This window comes from Neovison vison, chromosome 12, assembly GCF_020171115.1.
Source record: "Neovison vison isolate M4711 chromosome 12, ASM_NN_V1, whole genome shotgun sequence".
NCBI classification, from domain to species: Eukaryota; Metazoa; Chordata; class Mammalia; order Carnivora; family Mustelidae; genus Neogale; species Neogale vison.
Genome location: NC_058102.1, coordinates 52,244,916 through 52,270,944, shown reverse-complemented (window position 1 = coordinate 52,270,944; position 26,029 = coordinate 52,244,916). Strand labels below are relative to the sequence as shown.

The window sequence follows — 26,029 nt, the reverse complement described above, 5'->3', positions numbered from 1 at the left end:
GTGCAATTAGTGATAGGAGAAAACAAATAATTCTTTAAAAAAAAAAAACAGGGGCACCTGGGTGGCTCAGTCATTAAGCATCTGCCTTTGTCTCAGGTCATGATCCCAGGGTCTTATGATCAAGTCCCTGCTCAGCTGGAAGCCTGCTTCTTCCTTTCCCATTCCCCCTGTTCGTGTTCCTTCTCTTGCTGTCAGTCTCTCTGGCAAATAAATTGAATGTTTTTAGAAAAAAAAAATCATTCATTAGATAAACTAATGAGAATATTATTATTTTTTAGAGAATTAGTTAAAGATGATTATAATGAAACTGTTCACAAAAAGACAGAAGTTGTAATCACATTGGATTTCTGCATCAGAAACATTGAAAAAACTGTGAAAGTGTGAGTAGCTGACTTCCATACTAATACTGGTTAAAATGTTATCGTCCCATCTCTCTTTCATTTATTTAGTTATTCTTTGCATCATACAGTATGCTGTGCAAATATTTGTATTAAGATACAACCTTAGATTAAGTTAATTCCTTTCAAAGACAAAATTGAGTCTTCTCGGTAAGAAAAGAACATTGGTGACATTTTCTCCTACCCTTTGCAAAGGAAAAGGTAATCTGACATAGAAATGTCTCATTTTTTAACCTTGCAAAAGCAGCCACTCTGAATAGGAAAATACAAAAACTGCAGTTAACAAAGGAAGTGGGAAGGGGTGTTCTAGAACTGTGTTTTGTTAGGATTTACAGAATTTGGGGGTTACTTTTAGTTTACTAGTACTTATTAATTAACCTTATCCCTGAGACTGTTTTTTGAAACAGAATATTTTAAGATTTTCCTGGGCTGTATTATTTATATTGCAGAGGAAATATAATAAATGAAATCAGTGTGTACTGTTGACCGCCATTCTGCAGTCTAGTATTTTGACTATTTTCTTGGCATAAGACTGTAAAAATTCCTTCTTTACAGAGACATCAACTTTTTTTGGAATCTTTGCTTGTAGGCTTTGCATTTAATATTTTATTCTCAAATAGTTGTCATAAAAACTCAGATATAATTTATAAAACATCTTTTAAAATCTATGTATTCATTATGCTAATTTAATTTTCCATAATTGTTTTTTATACAGATATGAAAAGTTGATGAAGATCAACCTAGAAGCAGCAGAATTAGGTGAAATTTCAGACATACACACCAAATTGTTGAGAGTAAGTATTTACAAAATTATGACAGTCATTGGTTTGCTATGCTAATGGTTAACTATGCTAATGGTTCTATTTGACTTTTGCAACAACTCTATGAGATACAGAGTATTAACCATATTTTACAGGTAAAGAACCAAGCTTAATTGAATGATGGAAAGTATTTTCCATGTTTTTTTAAGAAAGGATATTTAGAGTAAGAAATGCTTTATAAAATGTATTAATACTAGTTAATCTCTTATTTTTCATGTGATACTCTGTAGAAAATCAAACCAAGAAACTGTCCTTGCATTTAAAAATAAAAATAATTTTTTTGACTTTGAATTGCCATAATCTACAAAAAAAAAAAAACAATTCAGACTGTAGACTCCATTGGCAGTGCATCATTTCTGTATTTTGCTAATCTGGATCTGAACCCACTGGTTTTATTTAGCTTTCCAGTTCTCAGGGAACAATAGAAACCAGTCTTCAGGATATCGAAAGCAAATTATCTCCAGGTGGATTGCTGGCAGATACGTGGGCCCATCAAGAAGGCACTCATCCAAAAGATAGACAGTAAGTTATATATAATTTTATGGGTAGTGTCTGCTCTTATTATTAAATGCCCTTTTTCACATTGACTCAATTAATTTATTTGGATTTTTTTTTCCTTATATAGTGTAGAAAAGCTACAAGTCCTGCTAAATTGCATCACAGAGATTTACTATCAATTCAAAAAAGACAAAGCAGAACGTAGTAAGTAAAATTTTTATTAATCTAATGAATCAGCTCTACTAGTTGTAATTCAGGTGAATTAAATTTGGTATATTTTTAAGGGTGGATCCTTATTTCAGAGACTTGATTCTGTTGGGAAGGAGGTTGAATATACTAAAAATTATTCTTAAAACCAATGTTTTTTGAGTATTTTTAATTAAGGGTCCTGAACTCTAAAATCTCTAGAGACCAGTCATGTAACAAAAGGGAACGAGATAGGAGGAGGAGGATAAGAGAGGAGATACCCACATGAAGGGGAGAGTCACTACTCAGATTCTTGAAATTCATTGCACCAAAATCTTCCTATCCTTAAGAGAGCTGGAAATACAGATTTTGTTAGAATATCCTGTGGATACCTGGCTGGCTCAGTCAGTGGAGCAAGCGACTCTTTATCTCGGGGTCATGGGTTTGAACCCCACATTGGTTGTAGAGATCACTTAAACAAATAAATAAATCTTTAAAAGAAAGAAATACTCTGATTTTTTTAAATGTTGGCAGTTAATTTTTTTTTTAATGTTAACACTGTAGAGATCAATTAAAAATGTTTGTAAGCTATATATCTAACCCATGGATTGTAAATTTGTGTCATCTACTCTAAACTCTTAGCTTTTTCGAAGTCATTCTCTCAAAAGAAAAAGAAATGTGCATGATTTTGTGATTCTATATTTGCAGAAGTGATATTTCTTATTTTTAGGATTAGCTTACAATGAAGAACAGATCCACAAATTCGATAAGTAAGTGTCCTTATCATGTTTAATAATTATTTCTGGTTATGTAATTAATGCAGTTCCTCTTAAAAGTTGAAATTAATTCAGATAAAAAGTACATTTTTAATCTTGGCTTTACAGAATTGTTACCTTGTGTGCACATATTTGAGGCCCACTTTGTCTGGTTGAGAGGTTAAGGAAAAGGGAGAATGATGTAGAAGGGAATCTTCTACATCATGTGCTTTGATTGCAGAAGGATAGATAATAGAGAACATAGGCAAGGACAGAATTAACCACTTTCTTAATCTTAACTTCATTAAATAAATATTTTCTGACCATTCTCCATCATGAACCTTCTCTTTCACGTCTTGCTGCTATAATGCCTATCTTAGAAACCTTTGGCATTCTACTGTCCATATTCTAAAGCCAGAATAGTCATTATTAAGAAACATAAATTTTATGTATTTAAAAAGTTTTTAATATTGGCAATAGAAACCGTCACATTGGTTTAAGCATGTGATTATTTCTAAATTATAGGCAAAAACTGTATTACCATGCAACAAAAGCTATGACCCACTTTACAGACGAATGTGTTAAAAAATATGAGGCATTTTTGGATAAGTCAGAAGAATGGATGAGGTAAGGAACTTTAGTGGCTGACTGTGCAAAGTACAATTCAGTGTACATTGTATATTGTAAGTAAGATAGTATTTCATTAGACTGCTTACTAATTGATTCTTTTTGGTTTTTAGAAAGATGCTTCATCTTAGGAAACAGTTATTATCCCTAACTAATCAGTGTTTTGATATTGAAGAAGAAGTATCAAAGTATCAAGACTATACAAATGAGGTATAACCATCAAAAGTGTCCAGAAAAAAATCTTTTTCCTATTAGGAAAAAATACATTTCTTCTCAGTTTATATTTGAAATGATTGAAAAGAGAGAAATATGATTTAATACGCCTTATATTCAGTTCTGTTTGCCCATTTGTAATATGTGTTTTGAACCAAATTTTCAGAACTTAGGTATTTTATACTTAAAAGCATCTGATAAAATAAAAAATTTTAAAATTATTTTTAAGAGCATCTGACAGACCATTCTTTTTAATCATCTATAAAAATAACCTTTTTTAAAGTGTTGGTTTAAGTACTGTATCATTCACAGATTTGATATTAAAATTTAAAGCCATAAGGGCTTACTAAATTGTGTAACATTTGGGGCACCTGGGTGGCTCCAGTTAGTTAATAACCATCTACCTTCAGCTCCGGTCCTGATCCCATGGTCTTGGGATCTCAGCAGGGAGCCTACTTCTTCCTCTCCCTTTGTCTCTGGGCTTGCCATTCCCCCTGCTTGTGCTTTCTCTCTGTCAGATAAATAAATCAAATCTTTAAAAAAACAAAAGCAAAAAAAGGTGTAACCTTTAATGTAAGATCTGTAGTTTATACTTTGTTCAGTGATTGATGTAGGTATTTTTGATGTTTCAGTTACAAGAAACTTTGCCCCAGAAAATGTTTGCAGCCTCCAGTGGAATCAAACATACCATGACCCCAATTTATCCATGTTCTAATACATTAGTGGAAATGACTCTTGGGTAAGAGATTTATTATTTGGTAACTATGATGTTTTCATTCATTTTTATTTCAGTTTGCAATCTTGCTCTTTTATTTTGAAATTTTTGGTATTTGTTGTGAATAAATTTGTTAATGGTATTTAATGGCTTAGTCCAATCTAGAGAACTAAAACATATTAATAGAATTCTAAAACATTTGTATACTTTATTGAGCAGAGACATTGATACTTGTTTTGTTTGTATAGTATGAAGAAATTAAAGGAAGAAATGGAAGGGGTGGTTAAAGAACTTGCTGAAAATAATCATATCTTAGAAAGGTAAGTAATGTAAATATTTACTCTGCCCTGTGATTTTATATGCAGTGAAATACATATAGATCTATATTTGTACCTGTCTGTCTTCCTGTATCATTAGGTTAAAGTAGTGGGGAAAGGATATAAAGTCAGAACCCTTTTGTTTTGTGATTTCCATGGTGCCTTTTAATGTGTTTGGGGTTGCTTGGATAAAGACAAGTCAACTGTGATTGATTCCATTATATAGTAGCACTGGTTAATAGAATTATTTGCTAATTTGAATCCATTTGTGAAACTGAAAATCCTTTGCACATTATTTTTCATCTTCTCATTAGAATTGTAATTTATTGGGGTTCCTGGGTGGCTCAGTGGGTTAAGCATACCACTCAATTTGGGCTCAGGTCATGATCTCAGGTTCAGGAGATTGAGCCCTGCCTCGGACTCTGTGCTTGGCAGGGAATATGCTTGAAGATTTCTCTCCCCCTGCCGGTCCCCATGCTTGTTCACTCTTTAAACAAATTTAAAATCATTATTTTTAAAATATTTATTTGAGAGAGTGCACATGCACCAAGTGAGAGGTGGGCAAAATGAGAGGGAGAGAGAGAATCTCAAGCAGATGCCCTGGTGAGCTCAGAGCCTGAGGCGGGGCTTGAGCTCCCAAACCTGAGATCATGACCTGAGCCAAAATCAAGAGACAGAGGCTTAATCGACTAAGCCACTCAGGCACCCCAAATGTTACCTTTTTTTTTTAATGTGACCATTTTTAATGTATGCTGATTTAGTTGGTTAAAACTGATACCTTGTTTTAATTTGCATTTCTTTGGTTAATAGTGATATGAAAGCATCTTTTTATGGTTTATTCAGATTTGTATGTGTGAATTGCCTTTTGGTTTTAAAATCTTTTTTTCTGTTGGTTTATAGCAATTACATAGTAATTATCTAAACTTTTTATAGTACCCAACTTAGTTTTTTCACAACTTGAGCTAAATATTAGCAAGAAAAGACTATTAAGATATGCTTTCACAGGGGCACCTGGGTGGCTCAGTAGGTTAAAGCCTCTGCCTTCGGCTCAGGTCATGATCCCAGGGTCCTGGGATCGAGCCCCGCATCGGGCTCTCTGCTTGGCTGGGAGCCTGTTTCCCTTCTTCTCTCTCTGCCTGTCTCTCTGCCTACTTGTGATCTCTGTCTGTAAAAAAAATAAATAAATAAAATCCTAAAAAAAAAAAAAAAAAAAGATACGCTTTCACAAACTTATATTGAATCTCTTCTGCCTTGTGACGTAAAATCCCACTTATTAACTCATGTCCCATAAGTCACTTTTCCCTGTCTTATTTGCAAATTTATTTGACAATATATGGGTGATATAACATGGCATTGCCACAGCTTAAATGTTAAATGACCGCTTAAGGATTTTCGCCAGAACTATTAATGGACTCCAGGTCTTGACCACTGTCTCCATGTGGCTGTCTCATTATCACTTCATTTCTTTTGTATCTAAAATCACATCATACCACTCTTCCAACTCAGTTTCCCCTCCAATTTCCTCAGTCTCTTCAGTGGAGCCACCTTTTTCCTGATCCCTTGAACATAGGTTATTTTAGATACTAACCCTTTTGCTGCCTTTCATCAAGTTTGGTGATCTTCCTTGAGAAGGTTTCCATATTCCCCCTCTTGACCTCATCAAACCTCCTTCCTCTTCACATAGGAGCTGTGGTGATAACCTACCACCTATCTTCCTAAGACTAGGCTTTTCCCATCTGTCATGGCTATTATAGCCAAAACAATCTTCCCAAACACTATCTACTGACATACTCCTTCAGCTCAGAAATTTCTAAACTCCTGTTACCTAAAAGGTCAAATCTAAATTCACACTTGAATTCAAAGAATAGAATACTCTGGCCCAGCTCATTCACTCAACTTTACTTCCTGCTGGCCCCTAAAATAACTCTAGAACAGCAAAGTTGCATTCCTTACTCTCCGTTGAGATGTCACACTTACTCCCAACTTCTTACCTTTGGTTTTCTAAATCCCACCCCACCAAAAAAAATTTACCCAGTTTTTCCTAATACTTCCTAGATCACATCCCTCATCCTTTTCTCTTAAGAAGTCCTCCCATTGATTTGAGATTCCATATTAAAACCTAATCCATTTTCTGGATTAGATTCCTGTGTGGCTCGGTTGGTTAAGCATCTACCATTGAGGGACGCCTGGTTGGCTCAGTAGATTGAGCCTCTGCCTTCAGCTCAGATCATGATTTCAGGGTCCTGGGATTGAGCCCCGCATCAGGCTCTTTGCTCAGCAAGGAGCCTGCTTCCCCCACTTCTCTTTTTTCCTGCCTCTCTGCCTACTTGTGATCAAATAAATAAATAAAATCTTTAAAAAAAAAAAAGTATCTACCATTGACTCAGGTCATGATCTGGGATGGGTCTGGTATCAAGTCCTACATCGGCTCCCTGCTCAGTATGGAGCCTGCTTCTCCCTCTCCCTCTGCTCCTCCCCCTGTTTGTGTGCTTGCTCACTCTCTCTCTGTCTAATAAATAAATAAATATCTTTTTTTTTTTTTTTAAGTCCTTCCAAGCCACTGATTGGGTTTTTTTTTTTCACATATCTATAATAATACCACTGTGTTTCAGTAAGAAATAGAGCAAATCATAGTTGCTTAAACTCTTTAATAGCTTACTCATGTGAAAAGTCTCCTATATTTTTCTTTTAAAGTGTTAGGGCCAAATAAAGGAATCATCTAATTTCCTTTTTTCTTTTGTGTTTTAGGTTTGGCTCTTTAACCATGGATGGCGGCCTTCGCAATGTTGACTGTCTTTAGCTTTCTGGGAAGTTCGAGAACAGCTTTAGTTTGCACAAGAAAATAATGCTGGGGCATTAAATGAATGCCTCTGTAAATGGTCTCTTATTTCTACAATTCAGTATTTGATGTGGTCATGTAAATATGTACAATATTGTAAATACATAAAAAAAGATATAAATTTTTGGCTGCTGTTAAGATGTAATTTTACCTTTTAACATTTATAATTAAATGAGGATATTTGACCTCAGTGAGCCCTAGAAGAAAGCCATGACTGATATGTTGAAATACTGATCCTCTACTCTTCTGAGTGAGGCTGAGTTCTACATCTCTGACTGCCTACTGGAAACATTTTTTAAGTGGAACCAAAATTGTCATCCTTACAGATCAGAAAAGACTGATAATTGACTTGCTTATAAGTGATAGTATGGAGAAGTGGCTTCTTTGGGTGAGGAGCCAAACTGAACCACTATTTTACTAGGATCACAATTTTGGGGGAAGGGTAAAGTGACATTTCATTTTACAAGGTGCCCAGAACCCAGTTATCATCACATGTGTTTAATTTCAGATAAATTATTGAGCAGAATTTTTAAAGTGATTTAATTATTAAAAACTGTTCATTTTATTTTGGCCATAAGTGTGTAACTGTCATAAGAATTTTAGGATTATTTCCACTGTTTGAAGCTGTATATTTTTTGTTTAATTTCTGCTTACTCCATCATGAAAAAGTATCAATAAATTTCTCAATTTTAATGTAAAAGTTTGTGTTTTTCTGTGTTATAGCAGTTTGAGAAACAAAAGTTGTCTTTTGAAAGAAATATCTGTGGTGATCGTAAATCATTCTCAGACTACTGGATACAAGGACAGTTTTGTTTCTCTTCTAAATCTGATTCTAGTTTAGTGTAAGTTCTACAATAAATTTATGCTATCCAAATCCAAAGGGAACATTCTCTTCGAAACATCCATCGAGAGTCGTATATTAAAGGATGGACTCAGCAAGAAGTTATTTCATCCAACAAGGTTGTGGTTCTGATTTCGGTCTTGGTTTCTGACTTACCAGATTATTGAAGTGTGATTATGCACAACCTGCATATCATAAAGATAGCATGTCCCAAAGAGTAAATAAATTTGAGTAACATGAACATTGGGAAACTGAAAATGGATTAGGTTTTGTTTTCTTTTTTTTATCTAAAGATATTATTTATTTATTTATTTGACAGAGAGACCGGGAGAGAGGGAACACAAGCAGAAGGAGTGAGAGACGGGGAAGCAGGCTTCCCGCTGAGCAAGGAGCCCAACACGGGGCTACATCCCAAGACCCTGGGATCATGACCTGAGCCAAAGGTAGACGTTAACAGCTGAGCGACCAAGCTGCCCCTGAAAATGGATTAGGTTTTAATTTGAAATCTCAAATCAATGTATTATTGTAGTAGAGAATTTTTAAGTATCACCTATACATACTGTAGAAATACATGCATGGGGCACCTGGGTGACTCAGTCGGTTTAGCAACTGTCTTCAGCTCAGGTCACAGTCCTGGAGTCCAGGGACTGAGTCCCACATCAGGCTCCTGGCTCAGCAGGGAGTGTGCTGCTCCCTCTGACCCTCCCCTGTCTTGTGCTGTCTTTCTCTCTCTCTCTCCATCTCAAATAAATAATAAAATCTTAAAAAAAAGGAAAAGAAAGAAATGTGTGGGTGAATGGTCCCTGTCAAGAATACCTATTTTTTATTATGGGATCAGTTCACATATTTGCAGATTAGTTTTCAGCAGCTCTAGAAGGATTACCAATAAATAAACCCATGCTGTGGGGATTGAATTTTTTTTTTTTTTAAGATTTTATTTATTTATTCATCAGAGAGAGAGGGCGAGAGAGCAAGCACAGGCAGACAGAGAGGCAGGCAGAGGCAGAGGGAGAAGCAGGCTCCCCGCAGAGCAAGGAGCCCGATGCGGGACTCGATCCCAGGACGCTGGGATCATGACCTGAGCCGAAGGCAGCCGCTTAACCAACTGAGCCACCCAGGCGTCCCGGGGATTGAATTTTTATGAGTTGTATTGACAAGAACAAATCCATTCCACGTGAATATTAGTTAAGATTTAATGTTTTAGGGGCACCAGAGTGGCTCAGTGGGTTAAAGCCTCTGCCTTTGGCTCAGGTCATGATCCCAGGGTCCTGGGATTCAAGCCCTGCATCGGGCTCTCTGCTTGGCAGGAAGCATTGTTACCTTCCTCTCGTGGCCTACCTCTCTGCCTACTTGTGGTCTCTGTCCGTCAAATAAATAAATAAAATCTTTAAAAAAAAAAAAAAAAAGATTTAATGTTTTATTCCCCATAACAGCAACATGGAAACCAGGCATTCTTGCTTATTTATTTATTTATTTATTTATTTATTTGACAGAGAGAAACACAAGCAGGGGGAATGACAGACAGAGAGAGGGAGAAGCAGGCCAGGCATTCTTGCTTATTTATTTATTTATTTATTTATTTATTTATTTATTTGACAGAGAGAAACACAAGCAGGGGGAATGACAGACAGAGAGAGGGAGAAGCAGGCCCCCTGCTCTCAATCCCAGGCCCCTGGAATCATGCATGACCTGAGCCAAAGGAAGATGCTTAACGGACTGAGCCCTCCAGACGTCCCTAGTATTCTTGCTTTTAAATTTTACCTTCAAAAATACAGTCCTCATTCAGAACATTTTAAGTTAATGAATACATGGTGATACATACTAGTGTGCTTACCTAATAATAACCTAATAGGTTATATCAGTTTAGTAGCCTTTTTTTCAATATTGTGATATGTTTTCAAAAGGTAGGGATTAATGATATAAAAATGGTATATACTTGGTGGATTTAACTCTTTACATAAGCTATAGTTCTAACAGCAGAAGAAATAAAAACTCAAGTGAACATAAAGCATATGGGAAAAAAGCAATCTTTTTGAGCAAATAAAAAGGAATTAGAGGTTACGGAAGAAAGGTGAAAAATAATCCCATAATATCTTCTGAAGTTCCAGGTTCTGTGGTTTTGGAAATGACCAAATACTATATGATTGCCTTACAGACCTCTACACTTTGTCAAGCAGGGTAGCTCTTCTTAGATGTGAAAGATCTTCTCAAAATATTTATTCTAGAATATATTTATCCATAAATTATCCAGAAAGGAATTATAATAAACTTGGGTTTGTCTTGCTTTCCTGTTATTTTTTTGAGCAGTAATTTCACTTTTATGGTGTTCTGTGCTAAAAATAAGAGGTAAGTTGTTGGGAATTAAGAAAGTCACTATTGGGGGTGCCTGGGTAGCTCAGGTTAAGCGTCTGCCTTCGGCTCAGGTGCTGAGCCCTGCCTTGGACTCAGGAGCCTGCTTCTTTCTCTCCCTCTGCCTGCTGCTCTGCCTGCTTGTGCTCTCTATCTCTCTGTCAAATAAATAAATAAAATATTAAAAAACAAAAAACCAGGGCACTTGGGTAGCTCGGTGGGTTAAAGCCTCTGCCTTTGGCTCAGGTCATGATCCCAGGGTCCTAGGATTGAGCCCCACATCTGCTCAGTGGGGAGCCTGCCTCCCCCACTCTCTCTGCCTGACTCTCTGCCTACTTGTGATCTCTATCAAATAAAATCTTTTTAACAAATAAATAATATAAAAATTTTAAAAACCACTATCAGTAGGAATAAGCAATCTCAACTGATATATCAAAAATTTATTCTTCCTTAAGAATCACAGTCACAACCAGGGTAAGCCTGCTATTTCTGATTTCACCCCACTCAGAAACGTCTGTTACACATTGTGCTTTGACTTTCAGAAATGCTGTAGGAAATTTACTCCAATGTTTAAAACTCTGAAGTAGTGGAGTGCCTGGGTGACTCACTGGGTTAAAGCCTCTGCCTTTGGCTCAGGTCATGATCCCAAGGTCCTGGGATCAAGCCCCAGAGCCCGACATTGCGCTCTCTGCTCGGCAGGGAACCTGCTTCCTACCCACCTCCTCTGCCTGCCTCTCTGCCTACTTACGATCTCTGTCTGTCAAATAAATAAAATCTTTAAAAAAAAAAAAAAAAAACCTCAGAAGTGCTGAAAATACAAAGTGTTGAAAATATAAGGGAGTTATAACACTATTGTTTTAGCTGGATATATCATTCATGTCCCTTTTTTAAAGATTTTATTTATTTGAGAGAGAGCAAGAGAGAAAGAAGAGGGTATGAGCAGGTTGAGGGGCAGAGCAAGAAGCAGACTCCCTACTGATCAGGGAGCCTAACTCAGGACTTGATCCGAGGGTCCTGGGATCATGACCTGAGCTGAGGGCAGACACTTAAGCAACTGAGCCACCCAGGTGCCCCCACATCCCATTTTTAAGAACACTAAAGTTGGGGCTACTGGCTGTCTCAGAAGAGTATGCAGCACTTGATCTTGGGGTCGAGTTCAAGCCCTATATTGGGGATAGAGATTACTAAAAATAAATAAACGTAAAGACCTAAGTATCTTCAAAAGTCTTACACTGTTGTTTTATTTGGACTTCCTCCCCAGTTGTCACTTACAGGAAGACTCAAAGTCCAAATCCTAAGGAATACCAAAAATGGAATAGAAAACAAAGACAGCGGTGTGGAAATAAAAACTGGTAATAATACAGTTTGTGTTTTTTAGCATACAAATCAGCATCAAAGATTTAGTGTGGTGTATAAAAACACAACTAAGATACTACATCAGGATGTTGAGGGACTAAGCAAGCTATCCTAAGTTTCTTTTGACAAAAAGCACAAGGACTAGTGGTTAAACATAGCTTCAGGTGGGATGACCAGAACCTCAGCCGCAGTTGTTTAGTAGAGAGCTAAACATTGGTGTCTGCTGAAATAGTTCACAATAATGTTAAAGGTCTAGAAAAATATTCAGCTAAAGGTCAAATTCCAAAATGGAATCCTAGCAAGACTCTTTGTTCTTTTACACACTTCTTGGCTTCTAAGAATCAAATTTTTTTTCCAGGATAAATTCCTGACAGAGTTTAAAACACATATGATGGGGACGCCTGGGTGGCTCAGTTGGTTAAGCGGCTGCCTTCGGCTCAGGTCATGATCCCAGGGTCCTGGGATCAAGTCCCACATCGGGCTCCTTGCTCGACGGGGAACCTGCTTCTCTCTCTGCTTCTGCCTGCCTCTCTGTCTGCCTGTGCTTGCTCGCTCTCTCCCTCTCTGACAAATAAATAAAATCTTAAAAAAAAAAAAAACACACACACGTATGATGTTTTCACTGGAAAAGTTTTCAGTTTGTACAATATAAAACATTTTTAATTTGTACAAAACAACTGCACTCAAGGCTATGGCTTTGGGAGGTAGCTTGTTAATCACCAAGTCCTACAAATTGCATTGAAATTCTGCTGGATGCTGAACTTTAGTGGATACTGGTAACTTTGCTCCTCCATGAAAGTAACTGTGTTTTTCTGAAAGGGGGAGGGGCGGTCTAGCTTAAAAATTATCAAGTGTTATAATAGGTTAGAGTTTCTGAAGCTTAAAACGCTTTCTTTAGAAAGAGCATCTATTAATACAGTTTCTAGTTATGAGGGCTAAGGTCTAAAGGACAAACCAAAGGAATGACAGGGGAAGGGGATTTAGGGCTAACAGGTGGTCCCCAGACATATTGGCTGGAAGAGAGTTCACAGCTAAAGTGTCATATGTGGGTGTTACTGTGTTTTCCTCATCCATATTTTCTGTAGGGAGTCATTCTGGAACATTCATAGTTTTAGCTATGGCCATTAGAAGTGACTTCAACAGGACCTTCAGAAGAATAGCCCGTCTCTTTTACTGGTTCCCCAAATCACTGACCTGCTCAAAGAATCGGAAATCCAAGTTGGTGTGGAGCCAAGGGAGCCAAGGTAGAGGTAAGTTATCTCAAGCTAATTCTTCATTTCAGATACTTTTTTTCCCATTATTAATATGGAGCCTCCCTCAAGTATGGAGAAAAAATAAAGCTCATAAGGCATTATTTAAAATGACTGAGGAAAAACTGAGAAAATGAAAGCAATTTGAAGGTGAGATATTAAAAGCCATGAACATTTCTGTAATTCAAATTTTATGCTTCATAGTCATTTAGGTTCAAAGAAGTTTTCTAGAGAAAGATGGAGAATCTTTAGCTTTAAAAAAATAGCTTTTATTTTCAGTGAGCCTTAATTTGCTTATACAATTAAAATACCTCAGAACACATGGAAAAGAACTAATGACAGTAAGTTTCTCCTCCTAGAAAACTAAAAAGGTCAATGGACCTTACATATCTTTGGTTGGGGTCAGTTTATGCAGCATATTTTAGTTGGGATTTTTGTTTTGTTTTGGGGGCGGTTCAGTCAGGTATTGATGTGGGATTTTTAAACACCTTAAATACACTACCACATAAAGCCGTGCATTTTCTACCTAGTCCTGCCTGATGGGAGTGTAGAAGGGTCAGAGGAGGGGGGAATGGATGGAGTAAATGCAGGGCTGGTGTCTGGAGCGCCTCCTGCAGGAGGAGGTTGGGTATAGCACCTGGAGCAAGGTGAGCAAATTCTCTTTATAATCCCGCCCGCCTGAAGCGGGATTAAAATTATAGTCGTGTGTTTTTGACACCCATACAGGTATGCGTTTTATGTAAGTGCTTAACGTTTTCCCCTTGTCTTGTAGATTATCAAACATCATCTGTTGATATGATAGATGATCCAAAACCAGATCCTCTCCTGCCCCTCTGCAAAGTAAGCTCTAGGCCCAGTATGAGGCTTGAACTCACATCCCCTAAATCAAGAGTCACATGCTCTACCAACTGAGCCAGCCAGGTGCCCCCAGATCCTCTTTTATTTATGGGACTCCTGGGTGGCTCAATTTGTTGGACAACTGCCTTTGGCTCAGGTCATAATCCCAGAGTCCCAGGATCAAGTCCCACATCAGGCTCCCAGCTTCATGGGAAGTTGGCTTCTCCCTCTGACCTTCTCCTTGCTCATGCTCTCTCTCACTGTCTCTCTCTCAAATAAATGAAATCTTTTAAAAAAAAAAAATTCTAAAACAGAAATGACTATGATCTATAAACACTAAGGAAGATATCTGATAAAGAAATCTACAAAATGTGAGGCCTATATAATTCAAGCATCTATTGTTCCTTTAATATTTTATTTTATGCTTTTTTCACTGTCAAAATATGGGGAATCTAGGTTTCAAAGTCCCTCTGTTCATATATATCATCTTTCAGATATGGGATAGCATAATTTGGATGTCAGAAGCCCCAAGAAAATGTAGAAAAACCATCTTCTCTAATCCCTTTCATTTTATTTTTTAAATTTTCTTTCTTTATTTTAAGTGATCTCTACACTAAACATGATATTCAAACTCAAAACCCTGAGATCAAAAGTAACATGCTCTTCTGACCAAGCCAACCACACACCCCTCCAGTGGTTTCATTTTAAAGATGAGTAAATTGCCTCCAAACGGTTAAATAATGTAGCCTTCCAAAATAATTACATGGAAGGAAACAGAAGTTTATCCTACACTGTGATTGTTGATCCAGTGCCTTTGTTATGGCACCACAGTGCTAAGTGTGGTGCGTGCACATTGGAGAATGTGAACATATAAACCCTCACAGAATATTTCACACAGAGCCTTCATCAGTGGGGAATCTATCCCTAGAAAGTGTGGTGATTTATTCTTCCAAAGCAGAGCTTTCTAGTATTATTAGTTTGGAGATTAATAGCCTGTTTCCAGAAATCTTTTTACTCACAGTATGATAAAATAAAATCTTTTAATAAGATACTACCCCATTCTAAGGAGATTATTTAAATATTTGCCTCACAGGGGCTCCTGGCTGGTTCAGTCGGTTGAGGGCCTACTCTTGATTTGGGGCTCAGGTCATGATCTCAGTGTTCTTGGATAGAGCCCCATATCAGGCTCTGCACTCAGTGGGAAGTCTCCTTGAGGATTCTCTCCCTCTCTCTCAGTCCCTCCCCCTGCTCATTGCTTGCAGGCTGGCTCTCTCTTTCTCATTTTTTTTTCAAAGATTCCATATATTTATTTGACAGAGAGAGAGATCACAAGTAGGCAGAGAGGCAGGCAGAGAGAGAGGAAGGGAAGCAGGCTCCCTACTAAGCAGAAAGCCTGACGCAGGGCCCAATTCCAGGACCCCAGGACCATAACCAGAGCCGAAGGCAGAGGCCCCAACCCACTGAGCCACCCAAGCGCCCCTCTCTTTCTCTTTAAAATAAATAAATATGTGCCTTACAGAATCCTATCCCTCAAAAACAAAAACTCTCTCTCATCTTGTCTCCAATGTTTAACACAATATTTTGTATAGTCGGCAGTTAATAGCTATTTTTCTCACTGAACTGACTTACAAAGACATCCATATGGGAACTGAATTGGATGAAATAAGAATGGATTGACTTTTAGAAATCAGCTAATCCCTTGCTCCAGCCTTTCATGTAGATCAAAGCATTGTGGCCACCTACAGAAGAAAGCTCAACATCAGGTCACCTCTTCAGGATTAAACTCTTTCTGTCACTCATCAATATCTTATGGTGTAAAGGTGCCACAGAAATTTGTCAAGGGTACCTCTATCCCAACCAACCCCAAATGAAAACTTAAATGGTCTCAAGGCAGGACCTGGGGTTGATATTTTAATACTAAGTAAGTATGTGTAACTTTAGCTCACTCTCCTTTATTTCTTCTCTATTTCCCCACCTTAGAAAGTAGTAAGTTGTACCAAAGCATAAGCTAGGAAGAAATATACAAAGACAGTCACAAATATGAATTCAGTACAAATTTTAAGCACTTCATTAATCTCTGGTCTTGAAGGGAAAGAATGGGGAGATGTGTATGAGAAAGTCCACATTCAGTGGCCTGGAGCCCTTTCTGATCAAGTCGAGAAGCCTAAGCAATGTGTGAAAACCACAGAGCTCAGAAGCCTGGGCATCCGAAGGGGAGAGCACAGAACTGTGGTGTCAGACTTTGCTTCTGCGGCGGAGAGCTCCATGGCCCTGAGCAAGCCGCTGGGATTTCTCATCTGTAAAGTGAACGGATTGGACTTGATCTGAAAGATTCCTTCCAGCTTTGTAAATGCCATGACCCTGAGATACAGGAATATAGATAAAGCAGCTACAGAGTTGCTGAAGAGAGCAGAAAAAGGAGAAGTTTTCTGGAAGTCAAACAGCATGTCCCCATGTCACTCATCTACAGAAACAGGACTGCATCAGGAATCGTCCGTATATCTGAGAACTTAGGTGAAATCCTGTTTAAGGAGCTTACATATCAAATGTATACAAGCTCTTTTTTGAAACAAACACAAGATCCAGACTCTCCATACGTAAAGATGAGTCCCAGCCTTTAGGCTCCTACATGTTGAAATTGGCCTTGTTTTGAGATGAGTCTCAGGGAAGGATGGGTACCAGGGGGCTCTTTCATACCAAAGATCTCCTCTGGTCCTCCCTCTCACCTTTTTGCCCCAGGTTGTAGCAGGCAGCTCAGTGAAATTTGGTGGCTGAATGAAAATCTCTTGCTTCCTATAAGGAGGCAGATGTGAGCACATCTGGAATACCCAGAAAACCACCGGCCTCCCATGGCGAAGAAGACAAAGGGGAGAGCTGCTCACCAGACAGCACCCCATTTGTGCCCAGTGTTCCCTAACGTCCTCATGGGCAGCCCTAGAGGAGGAGCCCTAATGAGGACACCGCACCCGGCTTGCAGGTGAAGAATAGAGAGTAGGCTGTGATCTCCAGGTAGCATTTACCTTCTGCCATCAGTGAGGGAACAGGCGGGCTGACGGACAAGATGACATCACAAAATCTATAAGGCCTATCCTGTACTCGGTGGTCTACGAGAAGCAAACTCTCTGTGATTCTAAGCGAGGGGAGCAAGCTCAAGACCCGTCTGACACTACTATCATTGTCAAAGGCTGCTCGTCTTCCCTCTGCCTGCCACACCCCCTGCTCACGCGTGCACACGCGCTCTCTCTCTTTCTCTGACAAATAAAATCTAAAAGAAAGAAAAATATACTGGACAAGGAGACAGAAGACAGGAAAGGGTGTTAAAAGCCAGATTTCACTGACGGTACCAAAGTCTGATTAGAATTCTCAGACTCAGGAGATAAATAATAAACCCAGCTCTGAAGGGCCTGAGATCATCAGAGTCCAGATGGAGTACAGAATTGATGCCATCAGAGACAGAGAGGCCTTTAGCAGGTTAAAGCTCCGGGGTCTTAGATATGCGTGTTATTACTGAGGCAGGGGGCCCAGGAGAAGCAGCCAGGGTCTTGGGCAAATCTCAAAGACCTCCAAATTGTCCCTGTTCATTCACCCTCAGCATTGTGTAGACAGACCTGTAGACCATACAATAAAGGATTCCTCACACCAGAGCAATCGTGGGATGTCTCCCCAAAGAAATGGTAGGTTGTACAGGACTGGAGGGGGAGAAGACTGGTGGTTAGGGCACATGGAGATGAAGCAGCGTTCTGATAGGCACAAAGCAGGGCTATGTGTAGAGGGATCAGCATTGGGTCTGGACTGCAAAGTGGTCCCAGGCTCCTATGTCCCTGGAAACCACAAAGTTAAGGTGACTGTGGAATATCATGGCAGGAACATCCTTATCTCAAGTTGTGCACCTGGACTGGAAGCTAAAGTTACCTTGTTGTGTCAAAGTGACTTAGACCTTCTAGGCAGAAGTGTGATGTTTCGTTCTTACCGGTCTTATTTCTTATCAGCAAAATTTCCTACGCTGCCTAGCTTGAGGGATTTTTCTGGGGGCATTATGACACGTTATTAATGGCAGTGTGGGAGAAACATTAGCAATTATCTGTTTATCTTCCCAGACTGATGAATCATAGGAGAGAGTTTAACTTTCCCAGTCCAAGCGACTTTGTACTATCTCGTTAGAAATTCTTCCTCTATTTTTCAGTAGCCTCCCAATACAATTTTACATATAATGGAACATTTCAGATAACCTGTCACTTCCACTTTCCACACTTCCCCCAACCCCAGAGCCACTCCCGTTCCCATTTGGATATGTGCTCAACTCCGGTTGACCCTTTATCATGGGAATTCCCTTGCGGTAGTTCAGGAATCCTATTTATTGTTTATTTTGTTTACTCCTTCCCTATATGGACATCTAGTAGCTTTCTGTAATAAGGGCTCATGAAAGGCATTTCATGTTTCATCTTCAGAAATTCCCCAAGGAAGTGCTTTGAAATTGGTCTTTTTAAGATTATTTATTTGGGGGTGCTTGGGTGGCTCATTCAGTTAAGCGTCTCCCTTCAGATCATGTCATGATCCCAAGGTTTTCAGATCGAGTCCCACATCAAGCTCCCTGCTTAGCGAGGGGTCTGCTTGTCCCTCTGCCTGCTCCCCCTGTTCTCTCTTTTTCTCTCTCTCACAAATAGAAAAAATCTTTAAAAATAATAGTAGTATTATTTATTTGGGGCGCCTGTGTGGCGCAGTCAGGTTTTGGCCGGGATTGTGGTCTCAGGGTGGTGGTCTCAGGGTCATGAGATCAGGCCCAAGCCTGGCCTTGAACTCAGTGCAGAGTCTGCTTGGGACTCTATCTCCCTCTCCCGCTACCCTTCACCCCTCCCTTTCACCCCTTCCCCTCCTGGTGCACATAAGTGTTCTCTCTCTCTCTCTCTCAAATAAATAAATATTTAAGATTATTTATTTAACTAGACACTCACTGGTCCCTTTCAAACTGGAAACACATGTCTTTCAGTTCTGGGAAGATTTCTTGCATTATTTCTTTGAGAATTCCCTACCCTCTGAGTTTTCTATTCTCTTTAAGGTTATCAGCCTCTTAGATTGATCCTCTAGCAGTTTCTCTCCTGGGCCACCTCTTTGACTTTTCATCCTGCATTATCCTAGCAGCTGGTTGTGGGCTCCATGGGGATAAAAACATGTTTTACTCGTTACCCCCAGTCCCCTTCCCAGGACCAAACAAGTTCTGGGAAATTACCTATAAACCTAAGAAACTCTAGAGGGACCAAAATTGCTTTTTTTCAGTTTTGGAAGCCTTAGTTATGTAATTACTTAAGAAAAACAGAAATATCAGGAAATAAAGAGACTGAAAAGTAATGAACAATTTACTGTAGCCTCTTCTGACTCATAGCACCTGGGCTGGACTGCTGTTTGCTTTTCATTTATTTGTATTTATTTATTCTTTTCTATTTGAAAGAGATAGAAAACAAGCAGGGGGAGTAGCAGAGGGAGAGGGAGAAGCAGGCTCCCTACTGAGCAGGGACCCCAATGCAGGACTTGATCTGAGGACCCTGAGATCAACACCTGCGCTGAAGGCAGACACTTAACCATCTGAGCCACCCAGGCATCCCTGCGGTTTATTTTTGTGCATGCTGTGAAGAAAGACCTGGTGAAACATTATTTGAGAAGTAGTGGGATGTTAAGCTGGTTAAGAGAGCAGATTTTTTTTGTAAGTATTTCACTAAATTATTTTTAACAAAGACCATTGCAGATTATAAAATTAAGTGTTCATCAATTTCATTAAAAGGAACTGAGGGGCATCTGGCTGGCTCAGTCAGTGGAGCACGTGATTCTTTTTTTTTTTTTTTTTAAGGTTTTATTATTTGACAGAGAGAGAGATCACAAGTATGCAGAGAGGCAGGCGGAGAGAGAGGAGGAAGCAGGCTCCCTGCTGAGCAAGCTCGATCCCAGCACCCTGGGATCATGACCTGAGCTGAAGGCAGAGGCTTAACCCACTGAGCCACGCAGGCGCCCCTGGAGCATGTGATTCTTAATCTTGGGAGTTATAAAATCAAGCTCCACACTGGGTGTAGAGATTACTTTTAAAAAAAATTTTTTTAACAGTGTATCCATTCATTTGACAGAGAGAGACACAGCAACAGAGGGAACACAAGCAGGGGGAGTGGGAGAGGGAGAAGCAGGCTCCCCTCTGAGCAAGGAGCCCGATGCGGGGTTTGATTTCAGGATCCTGGGATCATGACCAGAGCCAAAGGCAGATGCCCAAGAACTGAGCCTCCCAGGCATGCCATCAAAAATAAAATCTTTAGGGGACATCTGGGTGGCTCTGTTGGTTATATGGCTGCCTTTGGCTCAGGTCATGGTCCCAGGGTCCTGGGATTGAGCCCCGCATCCGGCTCCTTGCTTGGCGGGAGCCAGCTTCTCTCTCTCCCTCTGCCTGCCCCTCTGCCTGCTTGTGCTCTCTCTCTCTGTCGAATAAATAAATAAAATCTTTTTTAAAAGAAAAGAAAATTAAAAAGAAAATAAATAAAATAAAATCTTAAAAAAAAAAAAAAAAGGAACTCTCAGGATCATGAGATCGGGCCCAGTGTCAGATTCCTTGCTCAGCACAAAGTCTGCTTGAGTTTCTCTCTCCCTCTTCCTCAACCCACAGCCTCCTCCCCGCACTTTCTCTCTCTCCAAAAAAATCAATAAATCTTGGAACTGAAGTCTCACCTATTTTGTAAAGTTGGTCACCAGAAAATTAGTTCTTTTTTCTTTTCTTTCTCTTTTTTCCAGGAAATTAGTTTTAATTTTGTTTGTAGAATGTAGACAAATGTATGTAAAAGTAAGAAACCAGGGCGCCTGGGTGGCTCAGTGGGTTAAGCCGCTGCCTTCGGCTCAGGTCATGATCTCAGGGTCCTGGAATCGAGTCCCGCATCAGGCTCTCTGCTCTGCAGGGAGCCTGCTTCCTCCTCTCTCTCTCTCTGCCTGCCTGTCTGCCTGCTTGTGATCTCTGTCTGTCAAATAAATAAATAAAATCTTTAAAAAAAAAATAAAAGTAAGAAACCAAATTTATTAAACAATCTGAAATTCAGACTTATTAATTCAAACTGACATTATATAATGCACACAAAAAAGTGTGAGTATACATACGAACACACACACACACACACACACATCCACACATATATAATATAGGTATAAAGCTTATATCAGATTTCTAAATATTGCTACTCCTGGGGAGTGAGATTAGAAGTTGAAACAGGGAAAAATGAGGAACTTTTCTTTTTACTCCCTATGGGTTTTTTTTTTTTAAAATAAGGAGGGAGTTTTTTAAAAGATTAATTGATTTATTTGAGAAAGAGTGCACATGCATATGATGGTGGGGGTGGAGAGAGAGACAAGCAGAGTCCCCCCTGAATGGGGAGAGCCACTAGGGGCTCCATCCCACAGCTCCAAAATCATGACCTGAGCCAAAATCAAGAGTTGGATGCCTAACCAACTGAGTCACCCAGGCAACCCTAAAAAAGATTAATTATCCATAGCTAATGAGAACAAAAAAGCTAATTAGGAAGTCAAAATCTTTTGCAGGATGGATTTCAATTCAGCACATTCTACGGTTGTCAGCACACTCACTAGCCTTTGATGTAGTCCACCATGAAAGATTCTGTGGTCAGTGAGTTTAGAAGCACTACACACCATGATCTCCTTGGGGACACCCAACATAAATTAGCATGTTTAAGTTCTGCAGTAAACTACTTAACTTTATTGAACTACTTTTTCTTTTTTTTTTTTTTTAAAGATTTTATTTATTTATTTGACAGAGAGAAATCACAAGTAGGCAGAGAGGCAGGCAGAGAGAGAGAGAGGGAAGCAGGCTCCCTGCTGAGCAGAGAGCCCGATGCGGGACTTGATCCCAGGACTCTGAGATCATGACCTGAGCCGAAGGCAGCGGCTTAACCCACTGAGCCACCCAGGCGCCCCTGAAATACTTTTTCAAAACACTTTTTCATTTAATTTTGGCTTCAGTGTATTTACTTTTGTCTGTCTTTCTCTCTCCCCTCCCTCCCTCCCTTCCTCCCTTCTTTCCTTCCCTCCTTCCTTCCTTCTTTCTTAAGTTTTATTTTTATTTAAGTAATCTCTAGACCCAATTTGAACTCTTGACTCTGGGATGAAGAGTTGCATGCTCTTCTGACTGAACCAGCCAGGTACCCCTATTGTCTTTTTCTTAATAGAATACCCAGTAAACACCAAGAACATAGTCAAAAGGAGATGTGGTGCAGGGTGTGGGTCGTGAAGGGAACAGAAATGGCATAGTGTGACCCAGACACTTCTATCGCCAAACATCATCTAGAGGGGGCACATGTTGGAAAATGCTTGCAGATTCTGACTTTTCTTCTATAACTAGAAGCTTGAAACTTCTACAAGTCACAAGATTGATTCTAAGTGGGTACATGATTTGAAGACCTCTCTCCTGTGTTCTTCACGTTATCTTCAAAAATATGTTAGTTCTGGGGCGCCTGGGTGGCTCAGTGGGTTAAAGCCTCTGCCTTCGGCTCAGGTCATGATCCCAGGCTCCTGGGATCGAGGGTCCTGGGATCAAGCCCCGCATCGGGCTCTCTGCTCAGCAGGGATCCTGCTTCCTCCTCTCTCTCTGCCTGCCTCTCTGCCTACTTGTGATCTCCATCTGTCAAATAAATAAATAAAATCTTTAAAAATATATATATGTTAGTACTTAGGCCAGTAGTAATTTGACCAGCATTCACCTGGCAAGAGGTGAGGAAGATTGACTGGAAAGGACCATGAGAGTTGACGGAAATGTGTTAGATCCTCCCTGGGGTAGTGGTTACACAGGTGTGTACCTCAGAACGTGGCCAACTGAACACCTGTGCGTTTCCTTGTATGTAAACTCCACCACAAGAAGGTTAACTCAGAAGAGATTTTTAGATCAGAGCAGCATTGTGATGAAGAGCGCCAGTGTTAGAACCAAACCGGCTGGGTTCATAATCCCACCCCACCATCTTCCACATGTGACCTTGGTCAAGTTCCTCAGTCTGTCTCTAAAATGGGTAGCGTAATAGTACCTCCCTTGGAGGATTATTTGTGAGGACTGAGTGAGTTGATAGAAATAATATATTTATATCAGAAACTGGCACAAAAGTACTCAATAGATGTTAGTTTCTACTTCTTGTTATAAGTATATATGGTGCATTTAGAAAAGCTGCTAATTTTTGATCCCTTAAAGAAAAAAGGAAAGTGTGTTGTAGGTTTCCAGACTGGAAGCCTAGATACATGTGTTAAATATGAATGTGGTGTTTCAGTTCTCTGGTGTTCTGTTACTATTCCTGCCAGCTAAAAGAATATTGAGGTCATTACTGAAAAGGGGACACCGGAAAAAAAAAAGAGAGAGAGAGAGAAACGAAATAACTGATTGCGATAGGGGTGTTATATAGTTTCTGGAGAGTCTACATTAAAGTCTTAAAATAGATGGATTTCAAACGTCTGTGAGCCCAGCAACAAACGCCAAAATAGACAAGTGGGACTACATCAAAGTAAAAAGTTTCTGCACAGCAAACAATCAGTAGAGTAAAAAGGCAGTCTGTGGAATAGGAGAAAACATTTGCACACCATATACTCCATAAGAAGAAAATTTCCAAAATATATAAGGAACTCCTACAACACAATAGCAAAAAAACTAATAACCCAGTTTTGGGATGGCCAAAGGATTTGAATAAACATTTCTCCAAAGAAGACGTACAGATGGCCAACAGGTACATGTAAAGGAACTTGATATCATTCATCATCAGGAAAAAGCAAATCAAAACCACAATGAGATACCTCCCATATGTTAGGATAGGCATTATCAAAGAGATTAAAAAGAAAAAAAAAAGTGTTGGGGCGCCTGACTGGCTCAATGGGTTAAGCTTCTTCTTTCGGCTCAGGTCACGATCTCAGGGTGCTGGGATCGAGCCCCACATCGGGCTCTCTGCTCAGCCGGGAGCCTGCTTCCCCTACTTCTCTGCCTTCCTCTCTGCCTATCTGTGATCTCTCTAACAAATAAATTAAATCTTTAATTAAAAAAAAAAAACAGGGTGCCTGGGTGGTTCAGTGGGTTGGGCCTCTGCCTTCGGCTCAGGTCATGATCTCAGGGTCCTGGGATCGAGTCCCGCATCGGGCTCTCTGCTCAGCAGGGAGCCTGCTTCCTCCTCTCTCTCTCTCTGCCTGCCTCTCTGCCTACTTGTGATCTCTCTCTGTCAAATAAATAAATAAAATCTTTTAAAAAAAAAAGTGTCGGTGAGGGTGTGGAGAAATTGGCATCCTTTTACTCAATTGGGGACACAAGTGCACATAGAAAACAGTAGGAAGGGGCGCCTGGGTGGCTCAGGCAACTGAGCCTCCATTTGACTCTTGGTTTTGGTTCAGGTCATGATCTCAGGGTCGAGCGCCACATCAGGCTCCACAGTCAGTGGGGAGTCTGCTGGAGATTTTCTCCTTCTGTGTTTCCTCCCCACCCCCACACTCACACACACTCTCTCTCTTTCTGTCTCAAATAAATAAATCCTTACCCCCCCCCAAAAAATAGGAAAATAGTATGGAGGTTTCTCAAAAAATTAAAATAGAACTAGCATATGTTGTAGCATCCCAAGTCTCAGTATTTATCCCCTCCAAAAGTGAAATCAGCATCTCAAAGAGATTTTGACACTCCCCCAGTCATTACAGAACTATTCACAACAGCCAAGATATGGAAACAACCCAAGTGTCCACTGACAGATGAATGGGTAAAAAACACATGTAGTGTATACATAGGATGGAATATTATCTAGCCTTTAAAAAGAAGGAATGGCAATATGTAACAATATGGATGAATCTTAAGTATATTGTACTAAGTGAAATAAACCAGTCACAGAAGGATAACTAATTCATGATTCCATTTCTGTGAGGTATCTAAAATAGTCAAACTCATAGAAGCAAAGAACAGAAAGATGGTTGCCAGGAGCTTGGAAGAGAGAAAAGGAGGAATTGCTAGTCGATGGGCATAAAATTTCAGTTATGCAAGATGAATAAATTCTAGACATCTGCTGTACATTGTCCCTGTAGGAAATAATCCTGTACACTTAAAATCTATTAAGAGGATAGATCTCATGTTAAATGTTTTTACTTACCACAAGAAGCAAAAAATTTTTAGGTTTTCTTATTAAGTAATTGACCCCAACATGGGGCTTGAACTCACAACCCCAATATCAAGAGTCACATGCTTTACTGACTGAGCCAGCCAAGCACACCTAAACAAAAAAAAATTTTTTTAAACAAAAATTTTTAATGTATTGTTTAAGGTTTTATTTATTTATCTGAGAGAAAGAGGAACAGACAGGGAGGGAGAGGGATAAGCAGACTCGACAGGGATCATGCAGCCTGACACAGGGCTCAGTGCCAGGACTCTGAGATCATGACCGGAGCTGAAACCAAAAGTCAGATGCTCAACTGACTGATTCACCCGGGAAGCCCCCAAAAAAGTTTTTAAGATTTATTTACTGGGATGCCTGGGTGGCGGTTAAGAATCTGCCTTCAGCTCAGGTCATGATCCCAGGGTCCTGGGATTGAGAGCCCTGTGTCAGGCTCCCTGCTCAGTGGGGAGCCTGCTTCTCCCCCTTCCCTCTGCCTCTCCCTCCACTGGTGCTCTCCCTTGCTCCCTCTGGAGGGGCAGAGGGAGAGAGAAAGAAAGTAAATCTTCAAGCACAGTCCATGCTAAGCCGGGAGCCCAACTAGGGGCCCTGAGATCATGACCTGAGCCGAAACCAAGAGCTGGTGCCCAACTGACTATACCACCCAGGCACCCTATAAAAATGTTTTTAATGTTTTAAGAGCCCAAAGGAGCTAGAGTCAGCCATTCTTTAGAATAAGTGGAGGTGCTGTCAACTGACTAAATTTAGGGCTCCCAGTTGTAGCTTGCTGATGAAAGAAGTCCATCCACAAATAGGGAGCAGGTGAGTGGCCTGAGCCACATTTATGGCACTCAGCTAGAAATGGCTTTCAGGGTCATCGGTGGAAGTGTGTGGA

At 39.8% G+C, this 26,029-nt stretch overlaps 1 protein-coding gene across 1 annotated transcript in view; it reads left to right on the top strand.

Annotated features, from left to right (window-relative positions):
* TBK1 (TANK binding kinase 1) overlaps positions 1 to 8,069 on the top strand; it is a 48,693-nt gene extending 40,624 nt beyond the window's left edge. Inside the window, exons 12-21 of the mRNA XM_044226493.1 lie at positions 279 to 380; positions 1,114 to 1,192; positions 1,620 to 1,741; positions 1,845 to 1,921; positions 2,634 to 2,673; positions 3,184 to 3,285; positions 3,399 to 3,495; positions 4,131 to 4,237; positions 4,462 to 4,533; positions 7,279 to 8,069. Coding sequence (XP_044082428.1) covers positions 279 to 380; positions 1,114 to 1,192; positions 1,620 to 1,741; positions 1,845 to 1,921; positions 2,634 to 2,673; positions 3,184 to 3,285; positions 3,399 to 3,495; positions 4,131 to 4,237; positions 4,462 to 4,533; positions 7,279 to 7,330 — 850 coding nt within the window. The 3' untranslated portion in view covers positions 7,331 to 8,069. The remainder of the gene's footprint in view (positions 1 to 278; positions 381 to 1,113; positions 1,193 to 1,619; positions 1,742 to 1,844; positions 1,922 to 2,633; positions 2,674 to 3,183; positions 3,286 to 3,398; positions 3,496 to 4,130; positions 4,238 to 4,461; positions 4,534 to 7,278) is intronic.
* The last annotated feature ends 17,960 nt before the right edge of the window (positions 8,070 to 26,029 follow it).